Genomic DNA, 19801 nt, shown 5'->3' with positions numbered 1-19801 from the left:
TTGATTTGTGGGGTCAGTCGGTAATCTTGAGAGCAGCATGTGGAGTTACACTAAGTCCCTTCTTTTGTCTTTGGTTTCCTCAATTTCATAAGTCCTCGAAGTCTGTTCAAAGTCTCATCTTCGACATGGTGTCGAGTGATTACCCAGATTTGTTTCTAAGACTTATCCAAACCATATATCTCAAGATCTACTCTTGATATTCTTCCAAACTACATCTCAATATGCCAATCGGGAGCTCTAGTGGACATACCATTGTTGTTGAATTCTGCCAATCGATGTTGACACTTAGCATTTTCCTAATGCAGCATTCAGTTGACTTTTCTACTAAGTGAAAATCCCAGGCTGACAGATGCCCCCCAAAAATTCCACTTTCGATCATCTGATCAGATGGAAGAAAGTTGGCGTTTTTGTAACTCTTTGACACTGTTTGCCCAGTCTGCACACGTCACTTCAACGAAATGTCTTAGTATTTAATTATTATTCTTTGGTCATTATGACCACTTTACACCAAAATATCACGTCACAGACGTGCGTGCAATCGATCATGATCACTCTTTATTTCCTATGAACTTTAAATAAAATGAAATCAAGAAAAACTCTATTGATTCCATTTTTATCTTTCCCAATGACCTTCTAATGTCATTTGTCGACTTTAGGGTGCCACATGGCCAAGATCATTTGGAGGGAAAATTTGAAGTGTTTTCTCCTTTGGGTATTGTCGCATTACGCGAAAAACCGGCGGGAAAGCGAAACAACAGAGCCGCCACCGTGCGTTATTTATCCCAAAGGAGGGAAAGGAAACGCTCGAAGTAAACCTGGAAAGGAAATGGTCTCGCGACCAGAGAACGATGGGATCGGGAGTCGGTTATGCGAAGGGAATGTATTAGCACCCCTACGCATCCGTCGTACTCGACGGGATCCACGCTCAAAAAGAATAGAAGAAAGGTTGCTAAACACTGCTCAAACACTGCACACACGCTGGAAACAAACACCGATGAAGGACGGAGGAAGCAGACTCGGTAGGATATCGCATCCTGGTCCTACGTAGTTTGTCAGGCACAAACATCAGAGTCGACGTAGTTCGGGGCAGGGGAAACGTGCTCGTTAGGATGTCGCATCCTATGCATACGTATCTTTCCCTAACCAGAGAAAGAATCAGAGCACTCGTAGCTCGGCTAACGCACGCCAAACAAAACACACAAACACGGGAAACCGACTGCCAATCGTTGGACTTACGTCAGACTCCAAACCAACAAAACACGCACCGGAAACCCAACTGCCAATCGCTGGACTTACGTCCGACTCCAACAAGCAAAGGAAACCGAATGCCAATCGCTGGACTTACATCAGACTCCAACCAGAAAAGGATAACAAACACACACAAAAAGAAAAGAAAGTGCCCGGAGAGATCAGCTCAATCTCCTGCCTACGTACCTCATCTGGTATGAGGATCAGGGCGACGTAGTTCCCCTTAACAGGGAAAGAACTTCTAACCCAACCAGAGACAAGGGAGATAACAAGCTACTAGGGAGACTACGACTCGAGCCTAGAAGTTGTCATGCATATGATCCCTATGTTGAGGTCTCTATCCTAACTTGCACAGAAAGCAAGCTATCCTAAACAGCACAATCAAACAAATACAAGCACTGTTGCGGTGGAAATAGGATATCAAACTATTAATTAGCTTGAATCACAATTCTTAATTCACAACCGCTCTTTGATTTATCCGAAGGACAAGGTCAAAAGAGGAAAAACCTATACTTGCATCGTAAGCACAATGCAGGGAGATACCTAGGTAAGGGGTTGGTTAAGCTTAGGGAAGGTACTAGCACCCTAAACTTCTGTAGTACTCTACAGGAACCTTTTGTTTATTGTATGTCTTTTTATTTTTATTATCTGTTGGGAATATGTACTGAGCTAAAGGATAAAGTGACCTAAAAGAGACCTAAGGGTTAGTCCTAAGTTTACTCGGCAAGACGTCGCATCTTGTGCCTACATATCCTGACGGGAATGGAATCAGAGTAATTGTAGTTCCCCTCGTAAGGGAGGTTAGAAACGTCTTGACTGTGGTCAAGGTTTCAATGGGGAATAAACGTATCTTAAGGACACGCTTACGGGGAGTGCGGAGGCTCCAACCTCTACGTTGAATTTGTTAATTAAAATTAGGGTTGAAATTATTAGGGATTCCACGGCGGGAAACCCTACAACAGAGTACGACGACTCTTTGACCTAAAGCTAGGGTAAAGGGCATTTGGGTCCGCGGCGGGACGCCTAAGCTGATTAGGGTTTTGAAACATTCAAAGGGTAAGGCTATTGACTCGGCGGTCAAACGGCTAGACCTAATTCCTTCGGAAGGGAAATAACGGGAAAACATGCAAACATGGCAAAATATTATATGGCAGAAATAAAGTGCTGAAAGTAAAGAAAGCTGTCGCGATGATCATTCGCGTAAATTACAAATCCCAAAAAAATGCAAAAATAAAATAAACTGCGACCATGGCCTCGCGTAAATTACATCCATGGAACAAAATAAACTGAATAAATATTAATCGGAATTTAAGCATGATCTGAGGAGAAACACAAAGAACATTAGTGAAAAGTTAGACAGAAATCAACGGCAAAAATGAAACTGCTAAATTGAAGGAGAAAAATACAAATTTTGTTACGGGTTCATTATTATTTTAAGGAAAAAACCCCTGTCATATTTTTAATTATTTTACAAAAAAAAAAAAGATCTATTTTAATTTTAATTTTTGCATTTTTACGATAAGAAAGAAAATTAAGTTTTATTTAAAAAAAAAAAGCTAATTCTTAATTTAAAACAAAGATTTCTAACAAGCGGACCTTTTATCCTTACCATTAATCTAACTTTAACCAACGACTCATATTGCTAATGAAACAATTTTTTTTTTAAAAGTTAGTAAATTAATAAGACTAACTACAGGTTATTGTTAAAACATGTTAATGGTATAAGGATATTTTTTTACTATAAGTTACTAAAACAAATTAATTACAATAAACCTATATAAAAATCTACAACTATTTGAGGAATCCCAATTATTAAACCCTTACTAACTTTTCAATATTAATATTTTAAAAAAAATAGTGTTTATTATAATAAAATAAAGAGCAAAACAAAAGAAAAGTGGAAGATAGTGAAGGACAATAAAGCAGAAACAAATTAAAAGGCTAGGTTGTCTTGGTTAGGGTTTGACAATCCTTTTTCCTCTTCTTCGCTTCCTGCATGTGTGCCTCGCCGCCATGGATGCTTTTCCGAAAGCTTCTTTCCCCTTCCTTTCCATTGATGCATGCTCCTATTTCTTCTTCAATTCATTATACCTAAACACGAAACATACAGAAATCATCCGAAAATTAGTAATGACCGAAAATCTATACCTGTTGATGGTGAAGAACGGCCGGTGATAAGAACTTTCTGAGGCCTCTGGCTGCGGCTTCGACGGTGACGGTTCGATGGCTTTCCTTTGCTAGGTTCAGATCGTTATTCTCAAGGTTTGCTTCTTTTTCTTTCTCCGTTTGTGATCCGAGGTGATGATGAAGGAGCGGAGGCTCCTCTGAACCTCTGTTGTTGTTGAGCCGTTGCGGCAAGTTCTTCTCTTCGATCCTCTTTTTTGAAGAACCATATGAAACTCTTATACTTCCGTTTGATGGGCCTGGACGATTTTTGCGACGCCGCTGCGAACTTAACGCCTCTTTTCCAGGAGATATTGGTGCTGAGTTTGACAGGATCTTGTGTGGTTTTCTAAAGTTTTCTTAGATTTGCTTGCTTTTTTTTCGGAAAAAACTATTGCTTGGATTGTTGAACGGATCCAGTGGATTTGAAAACTTGTTAATTAAACCGGTTCGATGGACTGGTTTTCTGAACTGTTTTTCTGAACTGGTTTCTGAATTGGTTTTGTTTGAACTATTTCAGCTTGTTGGACTTTTTGTTGGAATTGTGTTTTTTCATAGGACGATTGGAGTTAAGGTCCCATTTGGGGCAAACCGTCCTCCTGAGAAAAATCACTTCTCAAACCGGCTTTTCAAATAAGCTCTTTTCTGTATAATCTCTTTTTGGCCAAGCAATCTCAAAATGCAATTTTCCTCTCAAACCGGCTTTTCAAATAAGCTCTTTTCTGTATAATCTCTTTTTGGCCAAGCAATCTCAAAATGCAATTTTCCTCTCAAACCGGCTTTTCAAATAAGCTCTTTTCTGTATAATCTCTTTTTGGCCAAGCAATCTCAAAATGCAGTTTTCCTCTTCATCTTTAGGTGCCTTTCGATAAGAACAAACATCTGCCCTGTTCTGGCCGAGGTCGCGAACCGGACATCCGATGATGATATCTCTGAGGGTGTCAAATTAACCGATTCAATTTCCTTGTTTTTGCTCATTTTGCAGGTTTGAAGATATGTCGGAAAAGTCGGAGAATCGGAGCGAATAGACATCGGACAGTATAGTAACTTAAGAATTTTATGATTCCTTTTGTAGAAAATGTACTTATTATTTTTGTAATTTTATGTATTATTGTTTTTGTGTAAAGAGTTAATAAAAATTCCTTATTTTTGTGGAAAATTATTATTATGATTATGCAAAACAAAATGAAAACCACTGTATATGCTGTTTGTTTAATGTTGGAAATAGAATTAAAATAAAACTATGAAATAAAGTTATAATTTTTTTTTAAAATGAAGTTATCTAAAATGAAATGAAAACTTAAAACGGGATTAAATGAAATGAAAACTTAAAACGGGATTAGCTATTTTAAAATGAAATAAAACTTAAAATGAGATTAGTTATTTTAAAATGAAATAAAACTTAAAATGAGATTAGTTATTTTAAAATGAAATAAAACTTAAAATGAGATTAATTATTTTAAAATGAAATAAAACTTAAAATGAGATGATCTATTTTAAAATGAAATAAAACTTAAAATGAGATTAATTATTTTAAAATGAAATAAAACTTAAAATGAGATGATCTATTTTAAAATGAAATGAAATATAAAATAGAATTAAATAAAATTAATTTAAAATAAAATGACGGTACAATGCAATATGGTTATCCGACTAACTTCGCTTCCGACACCATTTCCGATTAAAATCTCCCAACCAGATCAAACAAACCAAAGTTCCTGATTACAACTCAAAATTCAAACTTGACGGCCGGCTGTAAACAAATGACCGTTTTGCCCTTCATAAGCTAAAGAGCGCACCACGCGATGTTTCTTGCAAAAATAAACCAACTACAAGAACTTGTTAGTAATTAGTTAAATGCAAAAATGCAACAGAACGCGAGATGGTTCGACTAATCTTAGGGCAAAATTTGGGGTGTTACAGTTGCCCCTATTTAAATAACTTCGCCGAATGATTTGAGCGACGTAGGCTCGAGAAATCATGGTGAAAGGGACTTAAATATAGATAACCGAAAATTTTGCCCTTAGATGCGGCGATATGCACCGCTAGGGACAAAACGGAATAGAATAATCCTGACCATGCTATGATGCGTATGATGCGGATGATGGAATGATAAATACAATGATACAGACGATACGACGACACAGGGGACAGACGCAATGAACGAACCACACTGGGGAATATGACGCACTGGGGAAACAGCGTGACACGGGGAATTCTAAAGATGATGGTCAACTGGTGCGAGCACGACCAACCGTCACTTTTAGAAAGGGAATAGTAAAACGGGATCCTCAATGGAGATGGCACCGATGGAACGGCCTCCACTGGGGAATATCTGAGAGTAAATGATCAACAGGTTCAGGTGTGACCGGCTGATAGCCTAGGGTAAAAAAGTAGGATCAGCACGACTGTAGGATCGATTAACAAGATGCTGGGGCATTGAGCAAAGCATAACCTCCGAGCTTCTGGAAACTCTCCCTCGTGACAGGATCAAACGGAATTTTTAGGAATCCGTAGGAAATATACGTGGTAAAACCGGCTATATGCCAAAATAAATGGACTTTAATGGAAATGCCCTAATAAGCTTTCTCGAGAGAGAACTGCCACTTATCGTTGGAAGGGACTTATATGCCAAACTAAATAAGCTTTCCAATAAAGAGGTTGTTGCTTATCTGTGGATAATAGATGAAAAATTGATTGATTGATGAGCTCCGTTGGAGGGAATTGTCACTCATCTGATAGATAAACCTCTTCATATCTAAGGTCGGCGCCCGGAATACGATTCAGATTCTTCTTTTACTAAAGGATAAAATGGTCCATGGAGGGAGGCCCAAGAATGAGTACGGCGACTCAACATTTTGAAGTTTAGGAAAAGATATGTCCACAGCGGGACACCCAAACATGAGTGCGGCGACTCACCTTCTTAAGGTTTAGGGAAGGATATGTCCACGACGGGATGCTCAAGAATGAGTGCGGCGACCCAACGTCTTAAGGTTTGATGTAGGTGATACGCTCCTCGGCTGGGAACTGTCGCTTGTCTGCAAAGGATTGTAGATGATTTCCTTGAAAGATAGTGCAAAATAAATGCACGTCTAGGTAGGTTCAGTGACCGACGGGACCGAAGTTCGATCTGGAACTGGGCTAGAAAGACTCCATTGGGGAAATAACCTCAAATGGGGATTATCCTATCCTAACACGGAAAGATAGCTGAAATAACCATCGCCCACGAGGGTTGAACTCTGTGGCGATTAGCTGGAAATAAATAGTATTTTATGCTTGGGCTGACGATCTACTTGGAGAGAGCGGACTAACCTAGTTACTCGGAGGTAACGACAAAGGATGACGATGAATAGCAAACATGCTAATGCGCATGCCAAAGTGTATACTACTGTGTATGTAAAAACGTCATGCAATGAATATGCACTGCTTAGGCTCATGTGTATGCTGACAAAACCGACGAGCGGAGGACCTGAGATGAAATAAGCATTTCGATGGGAATACCCGGGGACCTCTGCAACAGTACCCCTCTTAGGGGATAAGAAGAGCTGATGGGAGAACCGAATTTGGCTTCAAGGTATAACTTCCCTGGGGAGATAATATCGTGACTTTCATATGGGGATATGATACGGCTTTACTGGAGAGTATGATATCACGACTTCCACTGGGGATCTTTGACTTATGCATGAGGATACGATGTCAGGACTATCCGTGGGGGATAGCTGTCATGAACCATAGTCAGCCAAAGAACTATTAGGATCAGAGACTTCCGGGGATAAATATCCGCTTCGCGGGGACGATATGGAATTAGGCCACTTCATGGAGACAACGTAGCAACTTCCTGGGAATAGTACCTCGGCTTCCTACTGGGGAGAACTCAACAGACATTCCTGGGGGAAGTATTCCTAAGGCAAGTAAGGCAATTCTACTGAGGAACAGATGATCCCATTGAGGATGGGCCTTCCAGAATAGATATCACTTGGAGGATACTGGGGATAACTCTGCAGTCTTGAGAGTCACTGGGGATTATCGAATGAATCACAAAAGTGTTGTCAACTTAAAATCTCGCTGGGGATTGTCTTTGGGAATATGATGGTAATGATCAAATGCTTATGCAACACCGAGACTTACCGGGGAGCGAAAAGATCCTTCACAGATTTCCATGAGTCAAAGTAACTTTTGTTTCCAAATGTATTTTCGAGAAAATTATTTTGGTTTTGAAAACACTTTTCACGTTCAAATTTTATTAACAAAAGCAAATTGCATAACAAAATAAAACGGAGATACTGTGAACAAGGAAAATGAATAGCGAAAGGTAAATTTTATTGAAGAATGGTAACTTGCTAAAGGCATAGCTCCATGGAAAATTACAATTTTAAATTGGCAATATGGGAAAGGTTACATTGAATCCAACGACCTACTATCCCTAATGACCAAGACTACCCAAAACCTTGCTCATGAAGAGAGTGATTGGATTTGAAGTGGACTTCTGTAAATGTATCTGCGATGTTTGGTGTCATCCGATGCAGTGAAATGCCATGTCCCTAACTTTTTCCTGGACTGCCCTTTCGGGTTTTCAATCCACCGGGACGCTCATTTTTGCCTAAGCCGCCCTTTCGGGTTTTCAACTTAGCGAGCCATAGTATTATTTTTTCTTTAGGCATAATATTTTCGGACTGCATCGGAGTTCACAGGATGTGCGAGCTCTTCTCCATCCATTGTTGTAAGAATTAGCGATCCTCCGGAGAAGACTGTCTTAACAACAAATGGACCGTCGTAATTGGGCATCCACTTCCCGCGCATGTCCTTGTGAACTGGCAAGATCTTCTTGAGTACAAGTTCTCCTTGTTGAAACTCACGGATTCGGACTTTCTTGTCGAAGGCTCTCTTCATCCGTTTCTGGTATAGCTGCCCATGGCACATAGCCGTCAAACGCTTCTCGTCGATGAGGTTTAGCTGGTCGAATCTGTCTTGAACCCACTCGGTTTCATCTAGCTTGGCTTCCCTCAATACCCTTAAGGAAGGTAGCTCAACTTCAATGGGGAGGACGGCATCCATTCCATATACTAGTGAGAAAGGTGTTGCCCCTGTTGAAGTCCGAACAGTAGTTCTGTATCCATGCAAAGCGAATGGTAACATCTCATGCCAATCCTTGTAAGTCTTAACCATCTTTTGTAGGATCTTTTTGATGTTCTTGTTCGCAGCTTCAACAGCTCCATTCATCTTAGGACGGTATGGAGAAGAATTATGATGTGCAATCTTGAAGGTATCACATAACTCCTTCATAGTCTTATTGTTCAAATTGGTACCATTGTCAGTTATGATCCGACTTGGAACTCCATAACGACAAATAATTTCTTTCCTGATGAAGCGGGCAACCACCTGTTTGGTCACATTGGCGTAGGAAGCAGCTTCTACCCACTTGGTGAAATAGTCAATAGCAACTAGGATGAACCGGTGACCATTGGAAGCTTTTGGCTCAATTGCCCCAATCACGTCAATGCCCCACATGGAGAAAGGCCACGGTGAAGTCAGAACGTTCAACGGTGCAGGAGGAACATGCATTTTGTCAGCGTAGATCTGGCACTTGGGACACTTCCGGGCGTATTGGATACAGTCAGACTCCATCGTTAACCAGTAATATCCAGCTCTTAAATTCTTTTTAGACATCGCATAACCATTGGCATGAGTCCCGAAGGTTCCCTCATGAATCTCCTGAAGTAACATGTCTGCTTCATGCTTGTCAACACATCTGAGCAAAACCATGTCGTAACTTCTTTTGTATAACACACCATTGCTGATGAAGAAACGGGATGCCAGTCTTCTCAATGTCTTCTTGTCAAGACAGGAAGCACCCTCGGGATACTCCTGTTTGAGCACATAATTCTTAATATCATGAAACCAGGGCTTTTCATCCACCTCATTTTCTTCGACCACCTGACAGTACGCGGGCTCGGTCCTGCGTTCAATTCGAATGAGAGGTGCTTCATTGACCAATTTGACCTTCCACATGGATGCTAACATGGCTAAAGAATCAGCCACATGATTCTCAGATCTCGGAACATGTTCGAACTTGATCTCGTCAAAATACTTAATCAACTCGATGATGTAGGCTCTATAAGGGATTAAATTCTCGTGCTTCGTCTCCCATTTACCCTTTACTTGATAAATAACCAAGGCTGAATCTCCACTTACCTTGAGAAGTTTGATTCGGAGGTCGATAGCTGCTTCAAGGCCAAGAATGCATGCTTCATACTCTGCGACATTGTTTGTACATTCAAAGTCTAACCTTGCTGTAAAAGGGGTGAACCCACCTTTCGGATTCATCAGAACTGCGCCTATACCATGCCCACTGTAATTTGAAGAACCATCAAACATCATCCTCCACCAGAGACCCGGTTCCGGACCTTCCTCCGGACCTGGCTCTTCACAATCTCTCTTTATCAATAGGATGTCTTCATCAGGAAAGTCGAACTTGAGAGGCTCATAATCTTCTACGGGCTGATCTGCCAGATAATCTGATAAAATACTTCCTTTGATAGCTTTCTGCGGTACGTACTGGATGTCATATTCCGATAGCAACATGTGCCAACGGGCAAGCCTCCCCGTCTGAGCCGGCTTTTCGAAAATGTACTTTATTGGATCCATCTTCGAAATCAATAATGTGGTATGACAAATCATGTACTGCCGGAGACGTCTAGCAGCCCATGCTAGCGCACAACAAGTCTTCTCCAAGAGTGAATATCTGTTTTCACAATCAGTGAACTTCTTGCTTAGATAGTATATGGCATGTTCCTTCCTTCCAGTCTCATCATGTTGCCCAAGTACGCGACCCATAGACTTCTCAAGAACGGTAAGGTACATGAACAACGGTCTTCCAGGAAAAGGAGGGATTAAGATAGGAGGCTCTTGCAAGTAATCCTTGATCTTTTCAAACGCCCGCTGACAGTCAGGATTCCAATCAATAGTCTGGCCTTTGCATAGCAACTTGAAGATCGGTTCACAAGTAGCAGTCAAATTAGAGATAAACCTGGAAATATAGTTTAAACGCCCCAGAAAACATCTGACTTGTGTTTCAGTCTGCGGAGCTGGCATGTCTCGAATGGCTCGGACTTTATCAGGGTCTACTTCAATTCCTCGCTGACTGACAATAAAACCAAGTAGTTTTCCAGATCGAATACCAAAGGTACACTTAGCGGGATTCAGCTTCAACTGGTACTTTCTGAGTCGTTCAAATAACTTTATCAAATGATCCAAATGGTCCTCTTCGTTTCGAGATTTGGCGATCATATCATCCACATAAACTTCAATTTCTTTGTGCATCATGTCATGGAAGAGGGCAGTCATGTCCCGCTGATAGGTTGCCCCTGCATTCTTCAAACCGAAAGGCATAACTTTGTAGCAGAAGGTCCCCCAAGGGGTAATAAATGTAGTCTTTTCTCGGTCGGCTGGATCCATCTTGATCTGATTATAACCGGAGAAACCATCCATAAATGAGAAAACTGCAAAACTAGCTGTATTGTCGACAAGGGTATCAATATGAGGCAATGGGAAATCGTCTTTTGGACTAGCTTTGTTCAGATCCCTGTAGTCTACGCACATTCTGACCTTACCGTCCTTTTTGGGCACTGGAACAATGTTGGCAACCCAAACAGGATACTTTGCAACTGCAAGGAAACCCGCATCCAACTGTTTCTTAACCTCATCTCGAATCTTCAAAGCCATGTCAGGTCTCGTTCTTCGAAGTTTCTGTTTGACAGGAGGACATTCTGGCTTAAGCGGTAGTTTGTGAACTACAATATCTGTGTCTAAACCTGGCATATCTTGATACGACCATGCGAACACATCAATGTATTCCTTCAAAAGCTTTATCAACCCCTGCTTGATCTCAGCCCCAAGCATTGTACCAACCTTGACCTCTTTCTTGTCCTCGTCTGTGCCAAGATTAACCAAATCTACCTGCTCCTTATCTGGTTGAAGTTCCGTGTACTCGTACTCGACCAACTTTGTCAGTTCAGTGGGTACTTCAGAATCTTCCTCACCCTCATCTTCAGCTTGATAAATGGGTGAATCCCAATCAGGAGAGACAATATCGTCATTAGATTCAACAAGGTTTGTAATGTCACTGCATGTTGAAAGGCTTATTTTATTAAATGTTTAATGAAAATGAGAGAAGTGAAAATGTATTTTAGTTTGTTTTTGAAAAGATTGCCAATTTCATTTTTAAAGGTGAAAAAAAAACAGTGGAACAATTTGGAACAGAACAAAATGCATTTATTAATAATTGTTTGAAATGAAAGGTGGCCCTACAATGCGATCCAATAGCCTGGGGCAGAGCTAATGGATTTGAAAACACAAATGAGACATTAAATTACTTTGACACTGGAAAAATAACAGGAATCTCTATAGCCTCCCAGTTGCTCAATGTTGCACTACTCTTGAACACCAGGTTGCTTAAATCGTCATCTTCATCACCATCGCTGACGGCATTAACTTGAAAACCTCCGCTGATAAACACTTCTTGGTAAATCTTCGGACGCCCTTCGACATTTGTAGAAGCTTTATCATGAGTTGGTCTGTAACCCAACCCGTGGCGATCAGTTTTGGTCTTGACGTTGATTATCTCTCCCCAACCTTCAGGAATGCCCTTGTCAATTGTTGATCTGGTACTCTTTAAGGATGAAAAAGATGGATTACTCTGGCCTTCCACAGTCTCTTCGACCTCCACTAACACCGCATTGGCGATCTCAAGTGCTTGGAAAGAAGTTTCCAACGCGTCTTCATCGGCCTCAATATAACGGAACGAAGATAAATTACTGACCATTAAATCCTCCTCACCGTGAATAATCACCAGCTTATCATCAACTACAAACTTCATCTTTTGGTGCAAGGTAGAAGTCACAGCCCCAGCAGCATGGATCCAAGGTCTTCTAAGTAGACAACTGTAATTGGGATTGATATCCATGACTTGGAAAGTGATATTGAAAACATGCGGACCAATCAGAATTGGAAGTTCCACTTCTCCAATCACAGCTCTACGAGAACCATCAAACGCCTTGACAATCAAAGAAGTAGGCTTCACCATAGTTTCTTTGTAAGCCAACTTGCTAAGAACTCTCTTGGGTAGGATGTTCAAAGATGAACCGGTATCCACAAGCACCCTGGCTAAATTATCCTCTTGACACTTCGCTGATATGTGCAAAGCACGGTTGTGATTCGGGCCCTCTTTCGGTAGCTCTTCATTGCTGAAGCTAAGAGTATTACATGCGGTAATATTGGCGATCACACTATCAAACTGACCGGTAGTAATATCTTGAGCGACATGAGCTTGCGTCAACACTTTCTGCAAAGCAGCCCTATGAGCAGGTGAATTCAAAAACAGAGACAGGATAGAGATCTTCGAAGGGGTCTGATGAAGCTGATCAACGACTTTGTAATCACTCTTCCTGATGATCCTTAAGAATTCAGCATCTGCATCATTAGTAACAACCTCTTTATTTTTATCTCTGGTAGGCACAACAGTGTTAGTAGTTGTCTCTCTAGGTGGAGCCTCATCAAAACGGGGAGTGTACACGCGACCACTGCGAGTCATCCTGCTTGCCCCAGCTATGTTAGTCACACTTTCACCATCAACCTTCATTTCTTCTCTTGGAATGACCTTCCCAGATTCTTTGTCAATCGCGGTTACATCATACTTCCAAGGTACTGCTTTGGGATCACTGAATGGAAATGGGCTCGGTTTTTCGATAATCAACGGTTTAGGCTGGTCCACTGTTGGAGTAACAGGAGTCGGTATACTGAACACTGGCATGACAGAATTTGGTGCTGGCAAATTAAACACTGGTATCCTACCCCTTGATTCTGGCAAGTTGAAGGTAGGCTCAATTGCGGCTACTTCTTTCACCTGGTTAACTACTTGCAAAAAACCATCATCAATCAATCTCTGAACATCTTTCCGAACCATAACACAACCCTTATCACATCCCTTATAGCTCGTACAACCGATATGGGAAACAGATACTAGGCCTGCTTTAAACAGCTTTGAATGGAATGCCTTGAGTGGAGTCTTAATCTGAGCTACATCAAGGATAGAATTCTCTTCAGACGAAGCATCAATGGCATTAACAGCCCCATGGTCAGGCAAAGGGTTACTTTTGACATTGGGCGGCGGATCGTTGAATGACAAAATCTTCTTTTCCATCAGATCCCTCACAAGGTTTTTCAAAGCATAACAGTTCTCCAAGTCGTGACCTGGCGCACCCTCATGAAATAAACAATGAGCGGCGGCGTTGTAGTTGGCTGGCAAAGGATTCGGAGGCGGTCCCAAAGCTCGAGTAGTGACCAAACCGCGTTGCACCAAGTAAGGATACAACTCGGTGAACGTCATCGGAATCGGTGGACAAGTCTTGTATAGTCTCCTTGGAGCATTCTGGCGAGGTGCCTGGTTCCTCGGTTGTTGACTCGCCTGAGCGTTGGATGCTTGTTGATAGTTCGGAGGAGGATAAACCGGAGGCGGATAACCAGGAACCTGTTGCATGGGCTGATAAACGGGCGCTTGTGGAGCTTGTTGGTTGAAAGATGGTGCAACAGCAGCCACGTATGGCGGTGGTGCATACTGAACCGGGTATCCCTGTGGTTGGGGATACTGTGGAGGATATTGATACTGCCTATTCCTTCTCCTATCTGAAGACACAACATGAGTCTCTCCCTCCTTCTTTCTCTGAGGATTGACGGAAGTCTTCTTAGCTTGGTCCTTCGAACTCATACTGCTAGAACCACTGGACATCTTTCCACTCTTAATAGCTAATTCAACCTTTACTCCAACAGCAACAATATCAGCGAAATTCGTGGTTACACTACCCACCATCCTTTCATAGAACTCAGGACGAACGGTGTCAACAAACCAGTCAGCTAATTCTTTATCAGTCAATGGAGGTTCAACCTGGGAAGCAATTTCCCTCCATCGCTGGGCGTATTCCTTAAAGGTTTCAGAATTTTTCTGCGTCATACTCAAAAGTTGTCTCCTGTCAGGAGCCAAATCCATGTTGTACTTATAGTGCTTAATGAAAGCGTCAGACAAATCTTGAAAAGACTTGATGTGAGATTGGTCCAATGTTAAATACCACTTCGACGAGGCACCTTTCAGACTGTCTTGAAAACAGTGGATCATCAACTTGTCATTTTCCACATGGGCAGCCATCCTACGGTAGTACATTATCAAATGGCTTTTCGGACATGTAGTCCCTTCATAGCAGTCAAAGTTCGGAGTCTTGAACTTTGGCGGAATAACTAAACTGGAAACCAAACAGATGTCTCTAGCAGCAGCACCAAAGATCTGGTCTCCTTCCATCTTTCTTAATCTTTTATCAATAGTAACAACCTCCTCGCGGAGCCTATCACGCGGCTGGTACCCTTCATCATTATCATCCAGAATTTCATAAACAGGCTCATTAAGATAAGGCTGCACCCGAGTATGGACATTAGCTTGTGTGAAGGTAGGGACCACCTTTGGAGGCTCGGGAACCAAAGGCACAGTCTGTTGAACGTTCTGTATAACCGGCATGGCTTGTTGACCACTTTGTGCAACTGGCATAGTTTGTTGAACTGACGTAACAACAGGCGGATGTATGAAACTCTGCGAAAGACCATAAGGAAACGGGTTCTCAACTGAAACAACCGGCGGATCTACGGCAGCGGTAGTGTTGATCTCAGAGACCACAGTAGGCTGAGTATCCATCTTTGCATTGATAACCTGAAGTAGTTCCATAATCGTTCCTACATTCCCTCGAAGGTCTGCTAGCTCGTTGTTAACGCGATCCATCTCTTGAGCGTGCTCTTCCATCCTTCTTCGAGCTTGAGCTCTAGTGTTGTATCGATTCAGGGTGACGAAACTGTACGCGTTAGAACCGAGTATGAGACAACCGGGAGACACATGAAATGCAAAATGTGATGCAAAATGCGAATGAAAGATTTCATGGAATTCAAGCCTTTACGAACATCGCGGAATACCACTGGGATCTTTATCTATTAATTTGAAAATGGATTACAAATAAATATTCTTAAAAAATCTTAACAAGGAAAAAATAAATAAATAAAATAAATAAAAGCTACGAAAGCCCTAAGGAAGCGTAGTCCACGACTTCAACGAGTAGGCGGAGAGTCGGAGGAAAATAAATCCTCGTAGATTCTTCTCTTTTTGTAGGAAAGCACTTCTTCATTCTTCGCCTGCAGCTGCATTTGTAGCTCTTCATTCTCACTGACGATAACCTGATATTTATTTTTCCACGTTTCTGCCTCATGTTGTGATCTCTTCAAAGCGATTTCCAACTTTTCAGCTTCGGACATGAATACTAAAACAGGTTCTCTTCTCGGAGGTAAAGGATCTTGGCGAGTATAAGGCATCTTCAGCTTGATGGCTCTTTCCCGGACCCAACGAAGATAAGGTTCCATAGACACACAATTCGGCTTTCCCAAACTTTCTTTGCCTTTCTTGTGCAAATGACGCCAAGCGGATACAATCTGATCTTGAAGTTCTTTGTCACCCTTAAAGAAGATTTTCTCCACATGAACACTTTTAGGCGGTTCTTTCAAGGGATACCCTAACTGTCGGCGAGCTAGGACTGGATTGTAGCTGATTCCTCCATTAAAACCAAGTAAAGGTACGTTGGCAAAGTCTCCACAGCTGTCGATAATTAGTATTCCATCATACACACGATTATACCAAACGATGTCCGAGTGTGTCAGCGCCATGACCCTTGGTGACCAAAATCCCTTGTCAAGACTCAAAAAAGACTTGGGCAAGTGCGAAATAAACCACTTGTATAATAAAGGCACGCAACAGGTGATCATTCCTCCACCATGAAAATTCCGGAGATGTATGGAATGATAAGTGTTACCCAATAACGTTGGTACTGGATTGTTCTTCATGAATATTTTGATGGCGTTAATGTCAACGAATCCTTCAAAACTTGGGAAGAGTAGCATTCCATAAATAAGCAAAGAAAGGATTGTTTCAAAGGTAGGCATGCTTAAATGATCGGCATAATATTGGGCTTTCTTGATTAAGAAAAGCGTAGGTAACCCTACAGTTCCGCCTTTGGCGATCATATTGCCTTTGATGTCGGACACCTTTAAGCATATGGCTTTAGCAATGTCTTCCTCTTTAGGGTCCTTCTCTAAGAAAGGGAACGGAGACTTATCCATAATAGGTAACCCCACCAACTGAGAGTACTCTTCTAAGGTAGGTAATAGCTGATAATCTGGGAACGTGAAACAATGGTAATCCGGATCATAGAACTGTAGTAACGTAGAAAGAAGCCCATCCTTCACTTGGATTCTCAATAAGGATAATAGCCTTCCGTACTTGTCCTTGAACCCCTCTTGATCTTCAACCAAAGCTCCTAGCTTCCTTAGGTCATCCAACTTAAAATTCTTAAAAGAGTATTTCAAGGTGTTTCTCTTATTGTAATCCATGGTAGCCTGCGATGTTCATAAATAAAATTTGAATTCCATGAGATGTAATGCAATGTGATGTTTTATGGATGTAATGCACATAAACACACAAAGTCCTAGGTTAAAGGTATATGAGCGGAAGTCAAGGTCTACCCATCCCACAGAGGTATGTACTATAGGGTTAATTGTACCTGCGGAACAAGGGTTCTAAATCGGTGCCCAAAGTCATCAGTCCATCTTTCGGATATTATCAATTTCCCAATTGACTCGGTGGTTAATAATATTCTCAAGAGAACCTCTTTTGAGTGTGGTATCGCGTAGCAACTATTTTGGGATTACTCCCTCATAGTCCCCGCATTACGTCCTATATAAGGCCAAAGTGGTGTTAAGGTAACTACGGTCCCCAGTGTCATAGGCTCCCATCGAAGATAGTAAGTGTCTTCATGATTACTCGTTCAACAGAACTACCTTTCAAAAGGGCCTCAACTGAGCGGTGATTCTCAAGTCGGCTTGGTCGGGATTCAACTCCCTATAAGCTTCGTTGAATCTATCACCTCCTATAATAAGTTCACTCAAATCCGGGTGTAGGACTTACCTCACAACAAAGATACCCCCCATAATACACAATAATATATACATACAATTAATAGTATAAAATATCATACAATAAACAAAATAGGGGCAACCCTTAATTATGTTGTTCCCCAGCAGAGTCGCCATTTTCTGTTGCGGTGGAAATAGGATATCAAACTATTAATTAGCTTGAATCACAATTCTTAATTCACAACCGCTCTTTGATTTATCCGAAGGACAAGGTCAAAAGAGGAAAAACCTATACTTGCATCGTAAGCACAATGCAGGGAGATACCTAGGTAAGGGGTTGGTTAAGCTTAGGGAAGGTACTAGCACCCTAAACTTCTGTAGTACTCTACAGGAACCTTTTGTTTATTGTATGTCTTTTTATTTTTATTATCTGTTGGGAATATGTACTGAGCTAAAGGATAAAGTGACCTAAAAGAGACCTAAGGGTTAGTCCTAAGTTTACTCGGCAAGACGTCGCATCTTGTGCCTACATATCCTGACGGGAATGGAATCAGAGTAATTGTAGTTCCCCTCGTAAGGGAGGTTAGAAACGTCTTGACTGTGGTCAAGGTTTCAATGGGGAATAAACGTATCTTAAGGACACGCTTACGGGGAGTGCGGAGGCTCCAACCTCTACGTTGAATTTGTTAATTAAAATTAGGGTTGAAATTATTAGGGATTCCACGGCGGGAAACCCTACAACAGAGTACGACGACTCTTTGACCTAAAGCTAGGGTAAAGGGCATTTGGGTCCGCGGCGGGACGCCTAAGCTGATTAGGGTTTTGAAACATTCAAAGGGTAAGGCTATTGACTCGGCGGTCAAACGGCTAGACCTAATTCCTTCGGAAGGGAAATAACGGGAAAACATGCAAACATGGCAAAATATTATATGGCAGAAATAAAGTGCTGAAAGTAAAGAAAGTTGTCGCGATGATCATTCGCGTAAATTACAAATCCCAAAAAAATGCAAAAATAAAATAAACTGCGACCATGGCCTCGCGTAAATTACATCCATGGAACAAAATAAACTGAATAAATATTAATCGGAATTTAAGCATGATCTGAGGAGAAACACAAAGAACATTAGTGAAAAGTTAGACAGAAATCAACGGCAAAAATGAAACTGCTAAATTGAAGGAGAAAAATACAAATTTTGTTACGGGTTCATTATTATTTTAAGAAAAAAACCCCTGTCATATTTTTAATTATTTTACAAAAAAAAAAAAAGATCTATTTTAATTTTAATTTTTGCATTTTTACGATAAGAAAGAAAATTAAGTTTTATTTAAAAAAAAAAAGCTAATTCTTAATTTAAAACAAAGATTTCTAACAAGCGGACCTTTTATCCTTACCATTAATCTAACTTTAACCAACGACTCATATTGCTAATGAAACAATTTTTTTTTTAAAAGTTAGTAAATTAATAAGACTAACTACAGGTTATTGTTAAAACATGTTAATGGTATAAGGATATTTTTTTACTATAAGTTACTAAAACAAATTAATTACAATAAACCTATATAAAAATCTACAACTATTTGAGGAATCCCAATTATTAAACCCCTACTAACTTTTCAATATTAATATTTTAAAAAAAATAGTGTTTATTATAATAAAATAAAGAGCAAAACAAAAGAAAAGTGGAAGATAGTGAAGGACAGTAAAGCAGAAACAAATTAAAAGGCTAGGTTGTCTTGGTTAGGGTTTGACAATCCTTTTTCCTCTTCTTCGCTTCCTGCATGTGTGCCTCGCCGCCATGGATGCTTTTCCGAAAGCTTCTTTCCCCTTCCTTTCCATTGATGCATGCTCCTATTTCTTCTTCAATTCATTATACCTAAACACGAAACATACAGAAATCATCCGAAAATTAGTAATGACCGAAAATCTATACCTGTTGATGGTGAAGAACGGCCGGTGATAAGAACTTTCTGAGGCCTCTGGCTGCGGCTTCGACGGTGACGGTTCGATGGCTTTCCTTTGCTAGGTTCAGATCGTTATTCTCAAGGTTTGCTTCTTTTTCTTTCTCCGTTTGTGATCCGAGGTGATGATGAAGGAGCGGAGGCTCCTCTGAACCTCTGTTGTTGTTGAGCCGCTGCGGCAAGTTCTTCTCTTCGATCCTCTTTTTTGAAGAACCATATGAAACTCTTATACTTCCGTTTGATGGGCCTGGACGATTTTTGCGACGCCGCTGCGAACTTAACGCCTCTTTTCCAGGAGATATTGGTGCTGAGTTTGACAGGATCTTGTGTGGTTTTCTAAAGTTTTCTTAGATTTGCTTGCTTTTTTTTCGGAAAAAACTATTGCTTGGATTGTTGAACGGATCCAGTGGATTTGAAAACTTGTTAATTAAACCGGTTC

General features: G+C 40.9%; 1 protein-coding gene across 1 annotated transcript; it reads right to left on the bottom strand.

Annotated features, from left to right (window-relative positions):
- Positions 1 to 15549: 15549 nt before the first annotated feature.
- LOC127136612 (uncharacterized) lies at positions 15550 to 16881 on the bottom strand. Its single transcript, XM_051063150.1, has one exon. It carries the CDS (start codon positions 16879 to 16881, stop codon positions 15550 to 15552), a length of 1332 nt encoding a protein of 443 aa, XP_050919107.1.
- Positions 16882 to 19801: the final 2920 nt, after the last annotated feature.

This window comes from Lathyrus oleraceus, chromosome 4 (genome assembly GCF_024323335.1).
Source record: "Lathyrus oleraceus cultivar Zhongwan6 chromosome 4, CAAS_Psat_ZW6_1.0, whole genome shotgun sequence".
Taxonomy (NCBI): Eukaryota; Viridiplantae; Streptophyta; class Magnoliopsida; order Fabales; family Fabaceae; genus Lathyrus; species Lathyrus oleraceus.
The sequence above is the reverse complement of the archived record's forward strand: the minus strand, read 5'-3'. Positions and strand labels throughout refer to the sequence as shown.